Source organism: Pseudoliparis swirei, chromosome 9, assembly GCF_029220125.1.
Source record: "Pseudoliparis swirei isolate HS2019 ecotype Mariana Trench chromosome 9, NWPU_hadal_v1, whole genome shotgun sequence".
Taxonomy (NCBI): Eukaryota; Metazoa; Chordata; class Actinopteri; order Perciformes; family Liparidae; genus Pseudoliparis; species Pseudoliparis swirei.
The window spans coordinates 17,226,160-17,251,668 of NC_079396.1; the positions used below are offsets into that span (position 1 = coordinate 17,226,160).

General features: G+C 44.1%; 1 protein-coding gene across 4 annotated transcripts; it reads right to left on the bottom strand.

The window, feature by feature from the left end:
• Positions 1-67: 67 nt before the first annotated feature.
• On the bottom strand, positions 68-24,067 carry dgkaa (diacylglycerol kinase, alpha a). 4 transcript variants are annotated; one of them, XM_056423506.1, is made up of 24 exons: positions 23,867-24,067; positions 9,665-9,767; positions 9,239-9,315; positions 8,025-8,154; positions 7,766-7,840; positions 7,628-7,677; positions 7,429-7,503; positions 7,042-7,158; positions 5,884-6,001; positions 5,669-5,757; positions 5,435-5,554; positions 4,907-5,005; positions 4,623-4,709; positions 4,448-4,521; positions 4,294-4,368; positions 4,068-4,153; positions 3,851-3,940; positions 3,523-3,683; positions 3,368-3,432; positions 2,967-3,057; positions 2,652-2,838; positions 1,449-1,566; positions 1,212-1,272; positions 68-1,073 (listed from the first exon to the last, which is right to left on the bottom strand). In XM_056423506.1, the coding sequence occupies exons 2-24, from the start codon at positions 9,738-9,740 to the stop codon at positions 993-995; spliced, it is 2,202 nt and encodes a 733-aa protein (XP_056279481.1). In that variant the 5' UTR covers positions 9,741-9,767; positions 23,867-24,067; the 3' UTR covers positions 68-992. The 4 variants fall into 4 exon arrangements, with proteins under 4 accessions (XP_056279481.1, XP_056279483.1, XP_056279482.1 ...); XM_056423508.1 differs by having other exon boundaries at positions 23,860-24,067; XM_056423507.1 differs by lacking the exon at positions 23,867-24,067 and having other exon boundaries at positions 9,665-12,100.
• Between the last annotated feature and the right edge of the window lie 1,442 nt (positions 24,068-25,509).

Genomic DNA, 25,509 nt, shown 5'->3' on the forward strand with positions numbered 1-25,509 from the left:
GAACGCCCCCTTGTGGTAAAAGAAATAACCTACCACATAAATTATGACGTCTACGTCTACCAAACACTGAAGTCCAGATATTTTTATTAAAATCTCTACACATTGTGTTATTTCAGGCATATTACATACACATCTTTCAGATATATTTATATTATATGATTGATGACAACGCATTTAAATAAGAGTTGAACATCTCTCTGCTTCCTTCCTTCCACACACACACACGCACGCACGCACACGCACACACACACACACACACACACACACACACACACACACACACACACACACACACACACACACACACACAGGATCAGCTAAGGGGGCTGACTGCTGCAATAGATCAACATGCATCCCTCTTTTGATACTGTTCCCAAAAACACTTTCAAGTATCTTTTGAAATGTAAAAAAAAGAAGTGAAATGACGATAGTCAAAATATGAAATGTAATCTCAACCTTCGCTTCTGGTTTCAAATTGACACAATTATATTATATCTGTATTTCACAGCATCCTCACAGCCACAAACAGCAATAGTACGTGGATTATGTCCAAAGTGCACGTCTACACATAGAACTCTGTAAAGTCTTCTACCAAGGCCCAAACCATAGAGAACAGGCACATGAAGTTAAATATTTTTCCTTTAGCATGATATTCACTTTATTTTAAATGTTACTTTAAGTTCCTACAGAGCAGCATTTCCACTAACTGTGAAGCACTGAGATAGAAGTAGAAAGAGTCGGGTATTGGAAAAAAACACAGAATACATTTGGTGAAAATAATTTTGCCACGATGCAAACATTTCTTACCATACGGTTGTATTCATACATTGCCATGCTTCGGTTATGTGTTACAGAGATGCAGTTATTCTAACTTTGACTGTTACAGTGTGTTTATTCTACAACATACACATTATAACTGATTTAATATTTTCCAAAAAAATGTGTCAGTACTCTATTTACAAAAAACGAGTGTGCGTGGCTGCACATGCTGTTTATTTGTAGTTGAAAAAACCAGATGATTTGGCCTGTGCAGCCACCAACATACTGGCTTGATTCTTGTGTGTGATGTGAATCTGAAAAGAAAGAAAAATGTCCAGTAAATTACAATAAAATCCAAAACATTTCTACTAATTTTTATTGTAAAAATGGAAATTTGCTTTAATGTTTAATAGATGTCATTTCAGAGGAAACCATATCTGTGTGTTAAGTACCGTGCAGGGAGGCTGCATCCACGGTTCTCCATCTATCTGCATCGGTAATGCTTTCTTCACCCTGAGGATAAAGTAGAGGGGCGTAAGGTAACACAACCAATGACTCTAAAGTGTAATTAAAATACCAAAAGGAAAGCCAGCATATGAAATTATTGTTATGTAAAGAACCAGAGGATTATCCTCAGCTGGTGATCAAAGCCTGACAAGTCTAAACATGTCTGTGAGGCTGTTTCTCACCTGATGGTGATCTGCGATGTTTTTGCAAGCCTCACAGCACTCTTAAGACCCGTGTATATCTGTCCCATCTCCATGGCTCCTTCAAGGCCGACCACTTCTAATCGACGGTCACCGAGGTCTGACAAGAACACACGGACAAACTGAACATCCAGTGCACAGTCCAACCGCTCAGTCTGAGACCAAAACACATATCAGTCATCATATTCATTCTAAAGAAGCTCTATAAACTACCTTCCAAGACAGACAAAGTTGGCAACTAGCCGGTGAACACAGGGGAGCACTTAGCAGCTAAAAAGACAGAGATTTCCCTCGGAAATTTGTAGAGACCAAAATCAAACCTAAAAAAATTCCAAATGGATGTCAACGCTCTGTGTGTGCTGGAGGTATAACTGTCTGCTAACAAGTTGCCATGTAAGCTTGTTGCGTTTACAGCTGGTTTCTGCTGACCTCAATTAACAAGAACAATCAGCAGGTTCACATACTAGACCAGCATGAAAACACATCAGACAGATGCTTTAATCCCATGGAAGCCAGTGTCATTTCCTGCATTGAATGATGTGTGCAAATGACCCGATTCAATGTTTAACCCTCCTGTTACCTTTATATTTACTAACATATTTTACCCTTGAGGTCAATATGACCCCAGCTATTAAAATCTCCAGAAAATTATTAGAATTAATATTGTTTTCCAAGTTTAAGTGTGAGGTACTTTATGTTTGTTTGTTGACTCCCGAAAGAACACCGACATTAAACATTGAATCGGGTCAAATTGACCCGAAGGCGACAGGAGGGTTAAATATTGAATCGGGTCAAAATGACCCGAAGGCAACACAAGGGTTAAAGGACATTAATTGATGTTTTTGACCCCTTGGAAGCAGCAGATCAAGCAGAAAGCACAAAGTCTGACATCCATTGTTCAGTCAAGCTTTTTAGCAAACAGCAGTCATAGAGCAACATCATTTTTGTGTCCACCTGACAATAGTCACTTCCTTATTCACTCTCTCTTCGGCTCTGTTTGATGCTGAACAGGTACAGTGAGTTTCTGCTTAAAATAGTTGCCGGTTAATGAAAGGGAGGTTTGTGGTCGTGAAAACAAAACAAAGAGCCGACAAAGGTTTAAAAGCTTTAAGTAATTGAGTGAAACTGCGGATGAATCAGATCAAATCTCACGTGCACCTTTTGTCTTAAATAAAGACAAAATACCTTGGGAGGTCACTTTCAGGATTTCTGGGTCGACAACCACCTCGGGCTCTTCCTGACTCGCCATTCCCTTTGTGTCTCCCTTTTTGGTCTCACCCCATAGGTTAGAGCCACCGTGCATGCTGGGAATGTTTAGGACAGCGATGCCTTCTAGAGACAGGCTACTGAGGTCCAGTGGAGTACCAGAGCACTGAAGAAGAAACAACAGCAGGCCAGAGACAATACAGCATCAGTCCTCTGTCTGGTTGTGGGAACTACAGAAGAGTTTGTTTCAATGACAAAATACAAAACTTGCAAAACCTGATGTAAGGCTCTCACCTCAATTGTTAGACTTTCGTGCAGTTTCTTGCAGGAAGCAGAGATGGTTTCTGAAGTGGCAAATTCAAAATACCACAGCTTGTTCTTCATTCTGCAGTCATAAAAAAAAAAGACTCCTTCAGATTTAAGTGACATTTCATTTTCACAGAACATTTTCTCCTTTTATCCCACACAGCTCTTTATACGGAGGAGGAGTGAAGTTGCAATGCTTTCTACAGCAAACATCTGGTGTCGCCACCTGTGTTCTTTTTATTTATTTTGTTCTAACCCTAACCCTTCCTCTGTTGGAGGTATGATCCTAAAACTGTATTGTGGTACATTACTTTGAGTGGGACATTGCTGTTGGTTTGCTGGAACTGAAAAAACTCAAACAATGTTTCACCAAATTGTCGACTGCCTACCTGCTGTTAAATTTCTGGGGATGTTTCTCCCTCATTGTGTGAAAACGGTGGGCGATAGAGGCATCCTGTCAAGACAACACGACACAGTAAAGGGCCAAACACAAAACTGAAAAGTAAACACTTCCTCTTGTGTGACGTACTCCTGAGAAACTCACCACTCCGATAGAGAAGTAGTTGTTGATGAATTCATAGGGCACTGGGTCGCCCTTCTCCTGATTCTCATCTGGGATGACCTGCACACTCCAGCGGTCCATCAGCACCTCAGAGCTCCCCTCGATGTCTTTAAGAATACGACTCAGATCCTCTCCGTCGTATCCTTCAAAAAGAAAACACAACATGACTAATACAGACACACAATTGGAGAACGTCTTAATGAATCACATTCAAACCGACGCACACATGAACAGCAACCGAGCATGCATGCAGCAAGCTGTTACATTATTCTATTACAAGAAAACACTCCGACTCTCATTCATTTCTCACCTCCGCCCCATCGCAGACATCGTGCAAGGTCATTTCCTGTGCCCAGAGGAAGCACAGCAACAGGTGGTCGTACCAGCAGATTGGCTTTGTCTGATAGCGAAAAAAGGAAAAGGAGAAGCAAATAGGAAGCGCGTCAGAATGATCCAGAAGCTCATGGCGTGGCAGCTGTCGGCTCCCTTCTACAGAACTTACTGTTGGAGTGATCCATCAATCTCACCTATTGCGTCTAGAATCCAGCCCACTGTGCCGTCTCCCCCGCACACCAAGATCCTGTAGTCCTCCAGATTTCTGAAGAAACTCAGTCTGAAAGAAAGATGATGGGGGTTATAACAACGTATCCGCATGTATTCAGGACAATGTGGTCAGACATAATGTCATATTTAGCTCAGTGTATTTTACATTTCATTTCAAGCTGCTCAGAATCTGTTGTACCAACTACTCACCCTGGTCCAGGTCCACCATTGCAAAGGTTGTATACCTGCCGTGGATTCAGTAAATACTGAAATTTATGCAGGACTCTGAAATACAGGAAACCAGGTTCAACAATGTGCATGTTTTAGACATTCATTTCTTCATAAACAGATCTTTTAGACTCACCTTTCTCCCTGCTTGCCACCACTTTTAGGGTTCACAAACACTAGAAGAGGGTGGGTGTTTGGCACAGGGCTGATCTGTTGAATGATAAACACATGTTTGATTAACTAGTTGCCGCCAAATCAAATTAAACCATGTCATTGTAAATATTAAACATTGAAAAGGATAATAATAATACCTGAAGCACTTGTCCATCAGGAGTAGTGTTGAGCTCACTGTCATCTGTTGATCCAGAGCAGCCATTTTTTACATTGTTTTGTCTCTCCTTTAGGGACGAAAACCAAGGTAAAGATTAAATATACCAGAGAAGATGTAATAGATCTTTCTGCCTTTTGAGTGCAATGGAAAATCTCTACAAACTCTACATGCCACACAGGTGAGGAAGGTTTACAAACAAGAAACAGCTCCGGGCTGTGACAGGTAGTGCTGGTATTGCATTTTTGTCCGAGGATAATTATGTACCTTCATAACAGGATATATCGCCCATGGAGGCAGGATATGGTCTCTGAGGGGTCCACAGGTACATTCGGTTGGCTCCTGGTCTACACATGCATCATGACGCTGTGAATCATAAATCAGAATCAGAACCTTTTATTGCCATATATGTTTTCACATACAAGGAATTTGTAATCGCGGGTGGTGCGACCAAATACAATAACATTAACAACAACCAACGACAATCAACACTGCGAGAATTAAGAATATAAATATAAGATAAAGTGCACAGAGAGGCAGGTTTCGAAACTTTAACCAGTGTAAGTCAGTTTAAAGTGACAAGTGTATTGCAAGTGTTTCAAGAGGGATGCCTTTCTGCTTCACTTCCTGCTCACAGTGTAATGAGACAGGAAAGTTAGGGGGAGTTATGAGAGGAGGAAACACGCCTTTACAAACTGAATGTGGGTGCCTGATAACACAAATGCATATTTCCTCCACATTGCTAATGAAATATGTATTCCTAAATATCAGTAACGCGTCGACATACGTCCTCACCATCGTGTGGCACCAAACACAGTGCTTGCCCGTCAGGCCCTGATAGCTCTTGATCTTCTTCTGGCATTTTTCACACTTCCTCGAGTCACAGTTCCCACTCACCCAGTCGTGGGCTGGAACCTGAAATGTGAAATGAATGTTTTAATGTCCACATAGGAGCACTCATACAAAGGATAACGTATAATATAGACTGTGAGTGACGCTGTAAATGTTGTCATGGAGCCAGGAGCATACCCCGGTTTCTTTCTTTGACTTCACATAGGTCCTGGTACAAGGGGCGGGGTTCCTGTTCGCACAGCGCCCGTGGACTGTGTATTTGCAGCCTGCACAACACAACACATATCTCAGCTGTCATATGATGTGTACATTATTATACATTTAAGGCTTGCAATTCTCAATTTTGACAGGTTGATAATTGTCGCCCTCTTCTGGTGAGTTCAGGTACTCACAGGTGCAGCAGAGTCCTTGTTTCCTTAGACCCAGCAGCATGCTCTGGCACACATTGCAGTAAACAGGCTTATTGAAATGTTTCATCCTCCAAAGGTGCTGCCCGTCCTTTTGAGTCATCTGGTTATTGAATGAGCAATCATTGAAGACGGTAATGCAAAAAGAAAAAAAGAACATCATGATTGGAAAGCTTTTTTGCATTTGAATAGAAACATAAATGTAACAGATGAAGCTTATATCTGTTTCATTTTGGATCAAACTACACAAACCCTTCAATCATAAAAACATTGTGGGCAAGGCCTGCATTGGTTTTCCATACCTACGCTTGGCTAACTTTGCCCTAATGAGATTGCTGATAATGTAGTATATAATGACATACAGTGTAACACCATATTCAAATCAACACTGACTATAATCTCAGATTCTCAACACAAGATTATAAAGTAGCTTTCAATCTGTTTAAAGGGCGGCCATTGCTTTTATCTGGATTACACACTGTAATGTTTTTTCCCCTGCATGACGCATAGCCAGCAGGCCACAAAAAACCACACTGCAACTGTGAGGGGCTGAATTCATGCACCCCAGGCTTCAAATGTCCATTGGTGGCTAGAAATAGCCTGAGGGGAAGTCCCTGGCATTGTTGTAGAGGCCAAAGCCTGTGGTAGAGTCCAATCCATGATTTTAAACCTCCACAGTGAGCGGGCCGACACACAGGCTAACATAAGTGGCAAAAAAAATCCTGGCAGAAGATTAAACAAATGTCAAAACACAAAACAGACTGGTCCTTGTTTTATGATGCCTGATTTTATGAATACACCTATTATACAAATATTGTATTGTTTCTAAAGATTGCTTTTTTAAATACAAGTACTTTGTTAAATGTGAACAGAGATTCTGCAGAGTTAATGTAAAACACTAAATCTCTCTGATAGTGCAGAGCCTGCATGAGATGAGATGGCATTGCCACACCCTGTAACACTGAGTCAGCACAAAGGCCCTCATCGTCTATATACGGGAGGAGGCAAAGGACAGGGGAGAGGCAGGCAAGGCCACGGTTTCACAAGAACAGTAAAAGTAGGTTTTACAACCTGCTGTAAAATAAAAGACAACTGAGCTAAGCATTTACGGCCAACAGTAAAAAGAGAAACCGTTTCACGTACCTTAAGACCCAACAGGACCAGCAAGGGAACGTTGTTCATGCCTCCCTCCACCCACTCCTCCAGAGACACTGTACCGCTGCTGTCAGCATCAATTGCTGTCATCATGTCCTTCAGAACCTGATGAAATGACATTGGATTGTTATTATCCAATCAGCACACAAACCGCTAATACTAAAAAAAAACATATGGTCATGCGTGGGAATTCATGGATTTTTAAAGGTTCATATACTGCCACATACTCCAAGCAATGATGTAAACAATATATTGTACACACAAATGTGTCTAACTATACGTATATTAACTATATTGTCGTGGCTGAAAGTACGTAGAAGCTCTCATGTGTCAGAGGGACGCTTGAATTTCAGAGTAGAGCGTTCTGAGACTCACCGGCCTCAGCTCGGACACATCCCATCCGAGGTATTCTGCAGCATGCATCATCTGAGCAATAATCCTATCCACTTCCTGTAGATATAAACAAGATTCTTGTTTTAGTATTATGGCTGGTATGATACAGTATTTCCATGATTAAACCAAAATCTCTAACGTGATCTTGACAATCCCACCGAAAAGACTCACAACAACTCACAGAGCTGTCGAGGACTCCGTTCCCGTCTCGGTCATAGAGCTTGAAAGCAACTAAAGAGAGAGGGGAAATGTAAGTGGACGTGCAGGACCAAACCATCACTCAAATTATCTCTGGGCAGAGAAGAAACAAAGCACTCACACTCAAGCTTATCCCGAGGCTGGCCGTCCTCCAGCAGAGAGAAGTAACATGAAACATCCTTCAGAAAGACCTCCTCTACAGGAGACACAGAGGAGAGGCAGAGGGATGGCTGTGAACCATATCTGCGCAGACAACACTTCACACACTTGTGGTGAGAAATGGATTTATGCCAAATAGGCCGTGGCGTAAATTGATATGGACATGCTGCAAAGTAGCATGGAGGCAGTGAGCTGTGTTAATACATGGTGTATAATCTCACTGGCACTGTCTTCCTGGGTGGGTTCAGAGTTTTGGAATGAGCAAAAGAGTCGCTGGCAGAGATCCACAGGGAAGTCCTCCACTTCCAAATAAGTCTTCAGGAACAGACGGAAGCCTTCTTCATCGATGCACTGCAGAGAAAAAATAATCGGTGAGACACAATTGTTTTACTGTGCTTTTGTGAAATGTAAAATTAAATGTTTTAACCGTCTGTGTATGTGTATGTGTATGTGTGTGTCTGTGTGTGTTAACTTCTAAATTTTTCAAATTCACCTCTTCTGAAAATATGGGAAGATGACATTCACTATGTGAAAATCTTTGTTGTTTTCTCAAGGAAAAATACAGTTTTGTTTTGAGCTTGATATTCATGTCATTGGGGGTGAAAAGGCTTTCAAAAGCTCAAAATGTGTTTCAAAGTTGGTGTGACAAAAAACGAAGCCCTTGAATCAAGATGTCATTGTATCTGTTTAGCCTAGTATTTGACATCTAGTTTGATAATATGCTGCAGGACTAAACCCAATTCTTGTTGACATTATATAATTTCCCTGGTTGATACCTGTGCAGTAATAAACCGCAAGGCAGCCAGATAACAAAAAGAAAAGGGAAAATGGTCAAATGAAAGTAAGACTACGGAATCAGCCTCCTAAATAACACAATTCAATTCAATTCAGACACACGCCAAAATGTACAAATAGTGCTTTTATTCAGTGTGTTTTCAAAGCTATTAACCAGTAGTTTATGGCAGTATTTATGTGGTAAAGTACATTTCCTCCCAATGATCAAATAAAACTGTCTGTAGCCGGATTATCCGTCTGAATTTACTGCATTTGCTTCCTACACAAATTAGTTGGCAGTGTGACACTACAGTATAGGAAAGATCTTCAATCACATTTGAGCTTACACTGCCCCAGAGCAGTCAGCACACTGTGCGGCACAGCTTTGCTGCGTGGGCAAAACTAAGAAGGTAATTTACATTTGCAACCTCGCTCGATTGCGCTGAAGATATTTACCTTGGACCGCTTAGTCAATGTGATTGATTGGTTTGAATCTAATTAATTAGCACAAGAAACTCGGTAACTGTCGAACATACATAAATCTAAATGCTCATGTCTTATTGAACTGCTCCGCTGAGAGATCAAATTCAGTTGAGTTCATCCTGTGAGTAAGCTTTGGACCTGATGGTGAACAGCAGGACACGGCATCCTGTCCCCTCACCTCTCCATGTCTGTGCCGGGCCAGACGGCCATCTGCATCAAATTCCCTCAGTACGTCTTTCACCCTCAAGCTGCAGTCTGGAAGCAAAGGCACACAGGTCACTCAGGGATGCACATGTACTTGTGAAAGGGTAGCTCTCAAAAGTAGATTCTTCACATATTACTCGACTGTGTGTTACCATTTTTTATGCCACATTTCTGAAATAGCATGTACGCATCCAGCATGAGTACAAAGAGAATCCAGATTGATCAGGGAAAAAACAAAAAATGTGAATGTTTTTTTGTGTGCAAAACATGTGTCAGACTGCAACCTCTTCTAGATATGAGCGAGTGTATGAGTGTGGGTGGAAGTGGAAGTGAAGGGTGGGGGGTTGGGGGGCGTTAAGCACTGAAAATGCAGCCCGCTCACCCGCCTCTCTGTACTCACATTCAATGTACTGCTGTAGCTGGATAAAGTCGACAGGGTTCAGTTCCTTTACCTCTGGGTTTGTGGGGGTGGACATGGTTCTGCTTCTGCACTAACTGCCTGCCTGTGCACAAGCGAGAGAAACAGTGAGACATAGACGGATAGAAAAGAGAAGGTGGGTGCATAGTAGCCGGCCTCTTTGTAGAACATAAAAGCATGGCTTTAAGCAAAAGATAGCATCTCCCAACTCACTCTGTAGAATCCATGATTACACTCAGAGTGAAGCAGAAAGAAGACAGCAACCAGAGAATCAACACTGTACATATGTAGAAATATCTTTTCTCTCTTATAATTATAATAAAAATATAATAATTATATTTCTAATAGGTTTTCATGCCTAACCACCATTATATATCACGTTGGTCTGTGTTTATAAACCCACAGTCCGTCGTTGATGTGTGTGTTGGATACATTTATTTGCTCTGAAATGCACCTTCTCTGCCAAGAATTAACAATTGTGTGTCTTTATTTTAAATCTCTCACCACCCGTAACATGTGACTAGCCACTAAAAACTGGGCCAAAAGTCTGGAAGAAATTAAGTCAGGATAACAGTACACATGGTACTTAAACACTCGGGATTCTCTGCACCTAAATTATCTTTCCATATACTCACTGGCCCATATTTAATTGATAAAATACCAGATATATTTGGTTTAGTTCAGCTCAAAGCACTACAATGGTGTTTAAAATGTGGCAATAAACCAAAAAAACATATTGAGGTAAAATTAACTGGTTTGTCAAGGGAGCTCCCCTCCACACAAACGGAAGAGACTTAAATGTCAAACACAGCTGAGAGCGAGCATGAAATCTGAAACTAACACAGAAAAAGAACTTGTAATCACAACAATTCGCGAGCATTACGTCTGGATGAACATTTGGAGGTTTCGTTATGAAAACGTTCAGAAGACATGCAGTTAAAGCATAATGGAAAGAAATTCACTAATGACAGGAAACACAGAGACAAATGTATAATCATGAATCATTTAAGAAAGAGGAGCAACACGCTAATGGAGGGGAGAAAGATGCCGTCCTGAATAACATTGCGGCTGTAGATGCATGCCGGTAAAATGTTGCAAAATGCAGTTGTCATGACTTCTCCACCTTCATAGTTATATTCATCCTGGATGCTTAATTAACTCTCCTGTCATTCCAGATCCTGTCATCCTCACCTGGTCCTCACGCACTTCTCACCTGCAGCCCATCCCCTCATTAGTCCCTTACTATTTAGCTCCCTCACTTCCACGTGTCCTCGGCCAGATTGTCATGTGTGTCACTGACAAACTCTCCAGTAGACTCAAAATATTACTCCTGACCTGCCTGTTCTGACCTCCGATTCTTTGCCTGCCCCTTTTGGATTTGTTGCCCTATTGGATGGACCACCTGGTTTTGACCCTGCCTGAATTGACAAGTAAAGATCCTCCTCTTGCATTCCTGTTTCCGAGTCGTGCTTTTGGGTTCAAGTACCTGTAACCCTTACAGCTGTTGATAATAATAATAATACTTTGAATTCATATAGTGCTTATTAAGTATATAAAGGAATTTTGTTGGAGAGAAAATGTGATCTTTCCAGGCAGGTCTATCCTAATAAGCCTCAAGCAATAGCACACATGCTTTTATTGGTATTTAATAGCTCACATTTCTGTTAAAGCAAAGCCATGTAATATTTGTATAGATAAAATAACACATGCTCCCATTGACAAACAACAATGTTGATAAGCAATACAATGCATCCATGCTCTATTCAATAATACCAGGTTTTGTTTTTTTGGTCTGGTATGATCAGTAGCTTCTGGTGGCTAATGTTAGCCAACTTAAGATGTATATAATGGTCATAACTGAATTAATTTAATGACTTATAACACCTATAGTTTTTACACCTTAGCATTTTCCCAGTAAACATTACGATCATTGCAAAAGTTACATTGTCTTGCTTAAAGGACCACAGCAGTGATTTTGCCAAAGCATAACTGATGTAACTGCTCTGTTATTGTGTTTCCTTAAGGCCTTTTCTATTTTGTTTAGATCTTGTATTAATTTCCAAAGATAATTAATATAAATATAATGTGTTTGTTTCCGGTTTGGCCACTTCCGGTTTGACCACTTCCGGTTCCACTAGTTAAATAGTGGCCGGTTTTAGCACTTCGGGTTGAGCAGCAGCAGAGGACAGCATGCTTCACCGAGAAGCACCAAAGAGGCAATGTCGTGAGTGCTTTGACAATGGCAATTTATGTTATCACTCTGTTTGTGAATGTAGCTTAAGTGTTTGTATTGTCTTTGTTTTCAGTTTTTACCACAATGCACGTTAAAGGAGGAAAAAGTAAAGTAAATGGAAAGAAAAGTACTACGACTCTGTCTTCCTTGAACGTCGGTTTAGCTAGGTGTTAGCTCAGAGTTCACACACTCTGCACGAGACATCATAGTAAAAAGACAAGCATTGGATGTTTCGAAGTGAACAAGATGGCTGCCAACGACAAATCGTCACTCTCCAGAGCTAGGAGCAGCATGACTGCGGCATCCTCAGCAAGTGTGGCTCATGTTTGGGCTAAAGCAGAAGCTGCTAAGGTTAGAGCATCATATGCTACTCAAGAGGCTAAGCTGAAGATGGACAAAGCTGCTAGGGAAGCAGAAAGAATGACAAGAGAAGCTCAAATTCAGTTGGAGGCCGTAAGAATAGACAGAGTTAGAGGTTCTGGCACTACAACGAGAAGCTGATGCTACCATGATGGAAGCTAAAGTGCTGGAAGATGCCGAAAGAATGCAAGTTGAAGATGGCCGATCTGAAGCAGGGAGTGTGAAAGTTGAACGTACGAGTGAATATGTTCAATCACAAAACCATCTTCAGAATCTTTGTCCTTCAGCTCCGCGCTCACCTGCTTCCTCATTCCATGCAGAGTCACGTACCAGCTATGTAACATGGGATCCAATTACAAGAGACACTGCATCACAAACCAACTTAGGCCTGAAGTCAAAAGAAGCGAACCCGGTGCGAACGTCGATGCACAGTCATATGTTCCACAACAGATTCTTGCCACAAGCACGCCACCTCTGGCAGAACCTTTGGCACAGTATTTAGCACGACGAGACCTTGTCCATTCAGGACTGTACCACTTTGATGATAAGCCTGAAAATTATCGCGCATGGTGCTCTTCATTAGACAATGCCATTGCCAAAGTTCACCTCACAGCAACACAAGAATTAGACCTCATGACTAAATGGCTGGGGAGTGAATCTGGTGAACGGGTGAAGCGCATACGCTCTGTGTACGTAAGCAACCCCCATCTGGCTTTACGCAAGGCATGGGAGAGACTGCGTGAGTGCTATGCCGCTCCTGAAATAATTGAGGTCTCTGTTTCAGCGGTTGGATGCAGTCCCCAGGATTACAGCGAGGGATCACTCCAAACTACGTGAACTTGGAGATCTGCTCATGGAAATCCAAGGCGCTAAGGAAGATGGTTACCTCACTGGCCTGTCGTATCTGGACACATCACGTGGAGTTGGACCAATCGTGGACAAGCTTCCATTTGGACTTCAGGAGAAGTGGATGTCGAGTGGGTCACGGTACAAAGAAGAAAACCATGGGCGGTTCCCTCCATTTGATTATTTTTGCAACTTTGTGTGCCAGGAGGCGAAGAAGCGCAACGACCCTAGCTTCATGTATCAAAGTAGCCTCATACAGCCATCAAAGCCAGATAAATTGATAACAAAGAATTTCAACACTAACAAATCCATCTCGGTCAACAAAACGGACCTTTCTTCGACACATGATGACCTTAACAATAACTGTCCATTACACAACATGCCTCATCCACTGAACAAATGCAGAACATTCAGGAAAAAACTCAATGACAGGAAGGCTTTCCTTATGGAGAAGGGACTATGTTTTAAGTGCTGCTCCTCTGTCTTGCACCTTGCCAAGGACTGCAAGTCCTCCATAAAGTGTTCGGAATGCGGAAGTTCCTATCATTACATTACATTACATGTCATTTAGCAGACGCTTTTATCCAAAGCGACTTACAATAGTGCATTTCAACCTAGAGTACAAACTAAGAACAACAAGAATACAGGAAGTAACATTTCCTCAACATAGTCAAACTACAAAAGTACCATAAGTAAGTGCTATTTAAGTGCCACTGAAGTGCTAATCTGTGTTTTAATCCAGATATAGTCGGAAAAGGTGTGTTTTCAGTCTCCGACGGAAGATGTAGAGACTTTCTGCTGTCCTGATGTCAGTGGGGAGCCTGCTCCACCACTGAGGAGCCAGGACAGCAAACAGTCTGGATTTAGTGATTAGCGTCGATTGGCTGTTGCCGAGCGGAGCGAAACGTGCCGGGGTGTGTGACCATATCCCGGATGTAGACGGGCCCGATCCGTCTAGAGCACGTGCGCCAGGACCAGTGTTTTGAAGGATGCGAGCAGCCACCGTAACCAGTGGAGGTGGTGTGGGTGAACTTCGGAGGCTGAAGACCAGTCGAGCTGCTGCATTCTGGATGAGCTGCAGAGGTCGGATGGCCTTAGCAGGTAGACCAGCCAGGAGGAGTTGCAGTAGTCAAGGCGTGAAATGACCAGAGCCTGGATCAGAACCTCTGAGTAAGAAGAGGACGATTCTCCTGATGTTGTGCAGCATGTACCTACAGGAACGCTGTCTGTCAGTGATGTTGGCGAGAGTTGACTGTCGAGTGTCACCCCGAGGTTCCTGGCAGTCAGGGTAGGGGCCAACACAGAGCTGTTGAAGGTGATAGTCAGGTCGTGGGTGGGGGAGCCTTTCCCTGGAAGGAATAGTAGCTCGGTCTTGTCAGGGTTGATTTTAAGATGGTGAGCAGACATCCACTGAGAGATGTCAGTTAGACAGGCAGAGATTCGCGCCACCACCTGTGTTTAAGATCAGTTGGGTGTCGTCAGCATAGCTATGGTAGGAGAAGCCATGCGAACGAATGACAGAGCCGAGAGAATTTGTGTACAGAGAGAAGAGGAGGGGACCCAGGACAGAGCCTTGAGGAACCCCAGTAGTGAGAGGACAAGGATCAGACACAGATCCTCTCCACGTTACCCGGTAAGTGAGGTCGTTAAGGTAGGAAGAGAAAAGAGCGAGTGCAGTGCCTGAGATCCCCAGGTCCTGAAGAGAAGAGATCAGGATCTGGTGGTTCACGGTGTCAAATGCTGCAGAAAGGTCTAGAAGGATAAGGACAGAGGAGAGAGAGGCTGCTCTAGCAGTGTGAAGCTGCTCAGAGACAGCAAGGAGGGCAGTCTCTGTCGAGTGGCCGGCCTTGAATCCAGATGCTAGCTATCATGATGCAGCCATGCATCCTGGTCCATCCCCTCAAACTTTCCCGTATCTCAAAGCCTCTCCACTATCACAAGAGCACGGCGGGGAGGAGGATGATCCTGCTGACACGGCTGATGTTAGAACAAACTGCACGGAAGTTTGTGGTCCAGGTCAGTGGAGCCGCTCATGTGCAAAGATCTGCCTCGTAAAAATATATCCAAAGGGTTCCAAGGACATGGCTGTGAAAGCTTTTTAGTGTGGAGAGCAAGCTATTCTCGTACCACCTCAGAACTTGCTCTGGCACCGTAGAAATATTTGGCAAGAAGGCAGAAGGATTCCAGATTGAGTCGCTGGATGGAGAGGTTCTCATCTCTCTCCCACCTCTCAGGGAGTGTCAGGAAGTACCGAACAATCGGTCTGAGATTCCGACACCAAGCGCTGTTTTACACCAGCCTCATCTCCATCACATTGCCAAACACATCCCGAAATTAGATCCAGAGGCACAAATACTCCTGCTACTCGGAAGAGATGTCCTTCAAGCACACAAGGTCCGGCAACAAGTCAACGGACCACATAACGCCCCCTTTGCTCAACGACTGGACCTGGGATGGGTAGTTATAGGAGAGGTGTGTCTGGGTAACGTACATAAGCCGACAGTCAACACGTTCAAAACCAATGTGTTGGACAATGGCCATTATTCAATTCTTCAACCCTGCACAAACTTCATGCATGTCAAGGAACCACAGCAAAACGTTAACCAGCCTGACAAGACAACAAAGAGGATGCTAGGTGAGACAGTGTTCTATCGAACTGAACATGACAACAAACTGTCTCCTTCAATAGAAGACCTCATCTTCTTAAAGATAATGGACACAAACGTCTACAGAGACGACACTAACAGTTGGGTCGCCCCACTGCCATTTAAAATACAAAGGCAGGTTCTGCCGAACAACAGGGTGCAGGTAATCAACCGGTTCGCATCCCTACAACAAACCTTGAAAAGGAAACCTGCGATGCAGGAGCAATATGTGGCATTCATGGAGCAAATCTTTGCAAATGGACATGCCGAGCTAGCACCACCACTGAGAAAAGATGAGGAATGCTGGTATCTCCCAACGTTTGGGGTGTACCACCCACAAAAACCCAATCGGATCAGGGTGGTCTTCGACTCCAGCGCCCAGTACTTTGGCGTTTCCCTCAATGGCGTGCTGCTTACTGGTCCCGATCTCAACAACTCCCTCCTTGGTGTCTTGCTACGCTTCCGGAAAGAGAAGGTTGCAATTATTGCGGACATCCAGCAAATGTTTCATTGTTTCGTCGTGCATGAAGACCGCCGCAACTTTCTTCGTTTTTTGTGGCACAAGGACAATGACATTAATAAGGAAGTTGTCGAGTACCGCATGAAGGTTCACGCGTTAGGCAACTCACCGTCTCCCGCTGTGGCTATCTACAGTTTGCGAAAAGCTATCAGAGAAGGGGCCAAGGAGCATGGAGCTGACACTGTTATGTTTGTGGAAAGGAACTTTTATGTCGACGATGGCTTGGTTTCCCTACCAACCGAAGTGGAGGCGATTGATTTGCTGCAACGAACGCAGGCATCACTCGCTGAATCAAACCTCCGCTTACACAAGTTTGCATCAAACTGTCAGGCAGTTATAGAGGCCTTCCCGCCCAAAGATTGTGCCTTAGTAGTCAAGGACCTTGATCTGAGCGGAGAAACAACACCCACACAACGGAGCCTGGGTTTGCTCTGGGAGATGGGGACGGACACATTCACCTACGCTGCATCGACTACAGTCAAACCATTTACCAGACGTGGAGTTCTCTCCACTGTTAACAGTATTTTTGATCCCCTGGATCTATTGGCACCTGTCACGATCCAGGGAAGAGCCCTTCTCCGGGAACATACTTCAGAAATATCCGACTGGGACGCGCCTCTCCCAGAAGACACACGAAGCAGATGGGATTCCTGGAGAGACTCCCTCCAGGACCTAAAACAGCTTCATGTTCCTCGTTCATACACAGTGACCTCACCCAGTAAAGCAGTGTACAGAGAATTGTGTATGTTCTCGGACGCATCTACCAAGGCCATCGGTGCTGTGGCGTACCTGAAAGTAGTCCCAGAAAATGGTCAAGCTGAAGTAGGATTTGTTATGTCGAAAGCAAAGTTGGCTCCCCAGTCTGAGCCTACAATCCCAAGGCTCGAGCTGTGTGCTGCAGTCTTGGCAGTAGAGATGGCAGATCTCATCAAAGATGAGCTAGATTTAGAGTTGGATGCCACCAATTTCTATACGGACAGCAAGGTAGTGCTCGGCTATATCGGTAATGAGTCAAAGCGATTCTATGCCTACGTCCACAATAGAGTTCAATGCATTCGTCAGTCCTCAAGGCCCGCGCAATGGCACTATGTACATACAGAGGAAAACCCTGCCGACCACGCCTCAAGATCCTTATTAGCAAACCGCCTTGTACAAACCTGTTGGTTCACTGGACCCTCCTTCCTGCTCCAGTCATCTACAGAGGAAATGCAAACAAGTGAGATGTTTGAGCTAATCGAACCTGAAAGAGACTCAGAAATCCGATCACAAATACAAACCTGTGCCACTTGTCTGGAAGAACCAAGTCTAACCTCTGACCGCTTCCAACGCTTCTCCACTTTGCCTCTAGTAAGTGGAGTAGCATTCCTGGTTCACATAGCAAGATCCTTCCAACACTCAAACCAAACCAGCAAATGCAAAGGCTGGCACACATGCAACTTACTTCGTACTCCAGAGGAAATGGCCCAAGCAAGGAATGTTATCCTTCAAGCAGCACAAAGGAAGTCTTTTGCAAAAGACTTGACAGCTCTGTCAAGGAAACGGTGTCCAAAAACAGTTTGTTGCTGAAACTCAGTCCAACTTTGGAGGACAATCTCATCTGCGTTGGAGGCAGACTTAAAGCACTCCAACCTCGCAACTGCAGAAAAGAACCCAATAATTCTGCCCAAAGATAACCATGTCTCTACTCTTGACTCGACATCACCATCAGCATGTGAAACATCAGGGACGTCACCTGACAGAAGGAGCGATCAGGGTGGCAAGACTGTGGATCTTGGGAGGGAAAAGGTTTATCAATTAAGTACTTCACAAATGCATAATCTGTCGCAAGCTGCGGGGAAAACTGGAAGAGCAACGAATGGCCGACCTGCCACCTGAACGTCTCAAAATATGTCCTCCTTTTACATATGTGGGCTTAGATGTTTTTGCACCTTGGTCTGTCATAACCAGACGCACGAGAGGAGGACAGGCAGAGAGTAAGCGATGGGCCATCATGTTTAGCTGTATGAGTTCAAGGGCTGTACATGTTGAGATAATCGAGTCGTTGGACACATCCAGTTGCATAAACACTCTTCGGAGGTTCTTTGCATTAAGAGGACCTGCAAAACAGCTCCAATCTGATTGCGGTACCAATTCTATTGGTGCGTGCAAAGAGCTTAAGATGGACAAAGAGGTGCAGAGGTACGTCAGCAAGCAAGGGTGCAGCTGGGTATTCAACCCACCACATGCTTCTCATATGGGAGGTTCTTGGGAACGCATGATTGGCGTTGCCAGAAGAATCCTCAATTCAATGTTTCTTCAGCAAAACCTTCGGCTGACACACAAAGTGCTTTGCACACTAATGGCAGAGGTCACAGCCATCATTAACGCACGACCACTTGTTCTCGTGTCTACAGATCCTGAGGAACCCTTCATACTCTCACCATCAATGCTCCTTACACAAAAGATAGGCATTCCACCTCCACCTGGAGACTTCACAGACATGGACCTGTACACAAAGCAGTGGAGACAAGTCCAAGCTCTTGCCAACCAGTTTTGGACACGTTGGAGCCGGGAATACTTACCAACCTTGCAACACAGACAGAAGTGGACATTGCCACGGAGAAACCTGCAAGTGGGAGATCTAGTTCTGCTCGGGGACAAACAGAATGCCCGCAATTGCTGGCCTATGGCAAGGATTATTGACACGTTCGCCGGAAAGGATGGACATGTAAGAAAGGTTGAAGTGAAGACAACTGATCAAGGCAGTGTAAAAACCTTTCTTAGACCAATCACAGACTGTTCTACTTCTACCCAAGGACTGATCAAGAGTCAAATGTTTCTCCACACTGCAACTTTGTAGTGACCTCATATAGGTCAGGCAGGGAGTGTGTTGCCTTAAGGCCTTTTCTATTTTGTTTAGATCTTGTATTAATTTCCAAAGATAATTAATATAAATATAATGTGTTTGTTTCCGGTTAAACTACTTCCGGTTTGACCACTTCCGGTTCCACTAGTTAAATAGTGGCCGGTTTTAGCAGCAGCAGAGGACAGCATGCTTCACCGAGAAGCACCAAAGAGGCAATGTCGTGAGTGCTTTGACAATGGCAATTTATGTTATCACTCTGTTTGTGAATGTAGCCTAAGTGTTTGTATTGTCTTTGTTTTCAGTTTTTACCACAATGCACGTTAAAGGAGGAAAAAGTAAAGTAAATGGAAAGAAAAGTACTACGACTCTGTCTTCCTTGAACGTCGGTTTAGCTAGGTGTTAACTCAGAGTTCACACACTCTGCACGAGACATCATAGTTATCTATCGCTGCATATTGCAATAAGGGTACGGTTGTTAAAACAATAACTTCAGTTTTTACATTACTTTGTTGGAGGGCACACATTCTGAAAGTCGGAATATTCTGCAAACTCATTTTAATACTGAGATGGATATTAATGGCAACGAGCGACTGGATCATTGTAGGAAACGCATTCAGAATGTGAAACACTCAAAACAATTAAACATAAATGTACTAAACATGGCTGAGTTAAATGTGCATATACGCCACTGTAAAGCTGGCATATCAAAGACCATTCTTTCGACGACACAAAACGTATACAAGACTGTGTGGTGGTTTTCAGTCCAGCACGATGAATAGGACCTCACTGTAAATGTCTTGTTCACACTGTTGTCCGCAGGTGTTATCACACATTAAAGTGCAGCCGGCGCAGGTATCAGTGATGGCTGCCTGCACTCAACGGACAATCTGAGTACTTAAAGGACAAATAGAGCAATGAGAAGGAAAAGAAAAAAACCTCAAATAACACCCACTCCTCACATGTGATTGTATCCATTTGCGGTCTTTGGACTCTGGAAGGTTCACACTGTCCTCACTTAATTCACTCAAAAGGTCAGCGGCGTTGCCTAGCAGTTCTGTTTATGCAGCCGATCCAGTGGGCAGGGTCTGCATCAACAGTAAAGTGACACATGAAAGAATCATGAAAATCCATCTGGTACCGATCACCTGATTACAGCCTGAAAGTCTTTATTCTAAAAATATGCACGTGGCGCCGTCCTCAAACACCGTCATATAAACGAGATAGAAATAGTTATAAAACATACTTGTTTTTTGAGAACTCCTGGTTGATGTTTGTTCTTCCCTGTTGTTATGCTTTTCAGAGAAGCGTGATGTCGTGACCAGCGTCATGCCTATTATGTCTCCTCACCAACTGAGTGTCATCATCATTATTGTCTGGTTCAACAAAATATGAAGCCTATCCCGAGTAATCTGATTCCTCACTTCCTGATTAGATAATGATTTGCATGCACAATGCAGAGTGGAAATCAGGACCAGTCAGAACATAGAGCACAGGAAGAAGCCTTTCCTGCACTTAGAGATGAATAGTGCACTGGAACAAGTATGAATATTTTAGCTGGTTTGAGGAATGTCTGAGGCTGGTTAAGACTCAAGACAGACCACGGTTACATTGTTGGACTTAACTTAAATGTCAAATGCCTAATGAGAGATCAGTTTGTTACTTTATAGAAACATTTATGAGGTAGAGACTCTTTTGTTTAGACACGAGACAGATTTAACCGTGAGCAAACAGGCGTCTCATAGACATCGTTCAGTGTGATTCACTTTGATTCACTCTGCTGAGAAGACAGATGTACTATTTAGTTTAAACAAAATGTCACTCCATATAATCAGTACGTAATAAATTGTGCAGCACATGTTCTGAGCTACACTCCTGACTTTATGTCGGGTCACTATTTCAAAGCAGTGAAGAACTATTTAAATGTTAAAATGGTTCTTCAAGTAGCAACAGCTTGTGTGTGCAACTTCCACTCCCACATAAACCTCTGAAACCGTCTGTTTAGAGCCTGACACTCGCTTTCACTTCTGACGTCTCGACTGAAAATAGACCAAAGCAACTGCTATATAAAACAATCACACAGTGAAAGTTGGCATTTTCCTTCACATATGCAGGCGTTTAATTATAAATAATAAATAAATTAATATACACTTTTATTAATCCCCAAGGGGAAATTAGTTCTCTGCATTTAACCCATCCTTAGTTATTAAGGAGCAGTGGGCTGCAGTGATGCGCCCGGGAAGCAACTGGGGGTTCAGTGCCTTGCTCAAGGACACTTCGACTTGCAACTAATGGGGAGAGCGGGGATAGAACCTACAACCTTGGGGTTGCAGGACGGCCCTCTCACCCCACTGAGCTAAAGCCGCCCTATGATCCCTTAATGTTTTCATGTAAAACTGTCAACAAACATAAAGCACTCTCTGCGCAAGAATCATGTCAAGGTACACATGGGGACGACCTTTTTCAGTGCAGGCTAATATTTGTGCAAGCTGTCATAAAGCCCACGCCTTATGTTAAGGAAATCTGCTGTTTTGCAACACTTGCAGGGTGCAAGCCATTGACTGTCATTCTGTGGTTGGAAAACACTGCGTAGGTTCCATGAACAGAGAGCGAAGTCTAGCTCTAATGTTGGGTGTTTATGACAACCCCTGAAACAACACTTATCTTCACACAGGTGCATCTAGATTTCACCAGGTTAACAGAAGTGGGAGGACCGACACGCTCGGTTGCTATGGAAAGTGTTTCCCTCCATCAGCTGCTCTCCGTCAGAGCACTGCCACGGATGACTAACAGGTAGAACGAGGCCGATAGGGAGGCAGCCAACTCTGGGAAGGAGGGGAGCCCAGTCAGGATCACTGTGGGTCTTCCCCCCGCAGCTTCTCCTCCTCCCTCGCCGTGCGCCTCGTTTGGCCTTCAAAACCAGAGGCCACACTCTAAATTGCATTCTGCATGCAGATGCTACTGTGACTCATCGCATGAACACGGGAATACTCTCGTACGACTATAAATGGTCTGTTTGCTCAAGGGGTCACTTTGCAGGCCCAGCCAGAAGTTTCAAACGAGCAGTTCTAATTGACTTCCTTAGTGGAACTATCATTAAAAAAAGCCACTTCTACACATGTATGTATCTCGAGAGCTACAGCCAGTAACCAGGACTTCCCCTAGTTGTTTGATATCTTCACGTTTGACATATTAAATATTGTTGTATTGCGTACTGGAAAATGTGTTGTTGACTCGACTGAAAGCACCCAAGCAGATATATAGTTCATATAATTCTTTTTTAAATGATGTAAAGTAATAAGTATTCTAAATAAGAGCATAACAAGGGTGTTTGTCTACTGCTACTCTATGGAAATATTTGAAGAATTGAAACTACACCGGGATAAATTGAGTAAAAACACTAGAGAACTTGAACACAGTCGACATGGGTTGAAAGTCTGACAAAAACCTCAACAGGGAAAATAACAAAAGACTATAACCACAGAATGAATCACAGATTCTTGGGAAATGTAGGCGAGGCTTTGCTCACTCTCTGGATCAGAAGTGGGGACTGCACATCACTCTTAGTTCAGACTTGAATGTGAGTTATATAATCGCTTTTTGTGTGTGGAGGCAGCCTTGTCAAACCCCACGCTGCGTTCAGAGAAACTAAATTATCAAACCTGCCCAGACTTGAGAGAGTGCATGCTGCATTTCTGCACTGCGTGCACATATCAGGGATCGTCTGGTTCGCCAGATATTTACACAACTGAAAACTAAACGTTAAATGTCACTTTAAAACAAAATTCTACCTGAAACGCAACCACCATTATTATTATTATTATTATTAACAATGGGACAAATGTCCAGAGCACAGTATTGACCATCTGTGCCTGAAACAGATGGATGCCACTGAGACTCCCTGCTTTGAACTAACTGCTCAGACTAAACACAGCTCCACCAGGAAAGTGTCACCTGGGAATAAAGTATTGAGATGATCCTGTGTGTTTTGTTTGACCGTCTAGCATCATGGCTGAAAGAGCTTTGAGTAAACAATGACCACACAGCAGGGACAGTACCCACCAGCATCTACGTCACGCTGTGGAGGATTTAGGTTTCCCACAGTGACAAGAAAACAGTGAGAACCCTCTAAGATGTGGGCCGGGGTTTCACTGTCCCGGATGAAATAGCACCATATCCTGCAACACGCATACTCTCAGAGATAAGATCCTATCAAACATGGGGCAATAACACGAGAGACCTCAGCGCTCAATGCAGTATCACATCAGGCTCTAGCATCTGTTTAAATCAAACTTATATGCAGTCCTTTGCACCAAAGTATCTTCAGACAACCCAACTGCTTCAGATACCACCACTAATATCTAATCTGAGACATTTTTCTCTATTCTCTAAATAGAATGAGAGGAGGGTTCCCCGCGTGTAATTGAAGCAGCCTGACATTAACAGTCATGACGCGCTGCAAAGGGAGCTACGAGTTGTTGTTTTGTAAAGGCAGATGTGCACTAACATGCATTATGTCTGTAATGCTGTCTGTTGTTCGGCTGAGTGTATTTATCTGTCATAACACACGACTGTTCGCTGCCCGTGCACGGAGCGGAAAGCCTTCCATTACAAAATGCGCAAATTGTTGACAACAGCCCAGAAACAACAGTGTGCAATGAAACCCCGCGGTTCGTCTGCAGCGAGCCGTTCATGGGCTCCACAGAAACTTCCATCACGTCGAGTCCGGACCTCTTACTGTTTGTCGTGGATCGTCGTTTCCCGTTTCTGTCGCCACTCAGTTGTAAATAACGGGATCGTCGCGGTCTGGAAATCCTGCCTTCAGAGTGGCCGTTAACTTCCAATGGAGGCGGCGGCAGCCGGGCGAAGTGGGCGCAGTGCTCGAGTGCGGAGCAGCGAGTGAGCGAGCCGATCCCTCCTGTCAAGCGCCGCCTCGGCTGCTCCGCGCCCTCTCCGCGAGCCAACGCGCACTCCGCGCACCATCCATCTGCAAAGTTGCAAAAGTAACGCGCATCAACGTAACGCAGCTTTACTCTGTGGCCGCTCGTCACTCCTCTAACGCGAGAGGAAATCAATGCATTTGACACTGCAGGCGTTTTACGAGTGTTGTAACTAATGTATAAGGATGTAGCTGCATTGTCCATATGGAGCCACCGTTTATTTGCAAAGTAGTAACTTTCTCAAACTTATTTGTATGCTAGATAAGCTGTGATTTGGTGATATCATGCAACACTAGGTAATACATTACACTATAGGCTACAACCTTATTAACTGGTTCTAACAAAGGCCATGCTATTTTAGTTACTTTAGTTTATATTGTTAATGCTTGGCATGTAACGTTGACATAGCGGGAGTTAACTTTAAAATCTTTCTCCAGCATGTATGAATGACTACCGACCGGTGGCCCTCACCTCGGTGGTCATGAAATTGAGAGGATAAAGGACTACAGGATCTCTGCTCCCTCCTTCCTCCATGGACCCGCTTGCAGTTTGCTTATCGCCCAAACAGAAGATCAGATGATGCTGTCTCCAGCACACTACACTACACTCTCTCATCTCAGAAGGGGGCAGGGGGGGGGGGGGAGACTGTTTATTGATGTTAGTTCAGCAGCTTTCACCATAACAGTCCCTCCAGACTGATTGAGCTGGGACTGAGGGACTGAACACCTGCTTGCCCTGTGTGATTGGACTTCTGACCTGACCGCCAGAGGGCCAGGCCACAGGTGTCAACACCTCACTCCCTCCCCCTTCACCCCCCAGGGGGCCCCTCCCTCAGTTCCTCCCTCCCCATGTACTACTGTCACACACACTGCTCAGTGGTTCAGCTCATTTCATCAAGTTTAATCATGACACAGTGGTGGTGGGCCTGATCGACAGGCCTAAACGACGAGAGAAGGCCTAGCTGACAGGGGGGGTGATGAACAGCTGTGTGCCAGGACAACAGACAAAGCCCACAAATGTCAATGTCACCAGGTGGGAAACTGAGGAGCAGAGGGTAGAGGGAGGAGGCACAACAACAGAGTACTGGGGAGACCACTGAGGGTGAGCGAGGAAGATGTGGGGAGATCACCGAGGACATCACTACACACACAACACAGACACTCAAATGGCACAGGCGCACAGACAAGACACAGAGGCTCAGGCAGCTGATAAAGTTTCAGAGGCAGAGCTCCCTTCTTCCCTTCTGGAGAGGAGTTCCTTGGCGAGGAGAGCTGACCTGAGACAGCTGCACTGACAGTTGACAGCCTGGTTTGGCTCTGACAGGAAGGCCGTAGTGCGTCGCAGCGCACTTGAACGCCCTATTGAACTCCACTCCCTGCAGGACTTACCCTGCAGGACAACTCCACCAGGAGGTGCAGATGAGGATCCGGAAGGATAGAAC

Excerpts from the sequence above, each read along its gene's own strand:
- dgkaa (XM_056423506.1), bottom strand. The coding sequence starts at position 9,740 with ATGTCCACCCCCACAAACCCAGAGGTAAAGGAACTGAACCCTGTCGAC. Across the intron at positions 7,678-7,765 it reads GCCTCGGGATAAGCTTGAGT|TTGCTTTCAAGCTCTATGAC; the intron begins GTGAGTGCTTTG and ends CTCTCTCTTTAG. Across the intron at positions 5,555-5,668 it reads AGTCAAAGAAAGAAACCGGG|GTTCCAGCCCACGACTGGGT; the intron begins GTATGCTCCTGG and ends TTCACATTTCAG.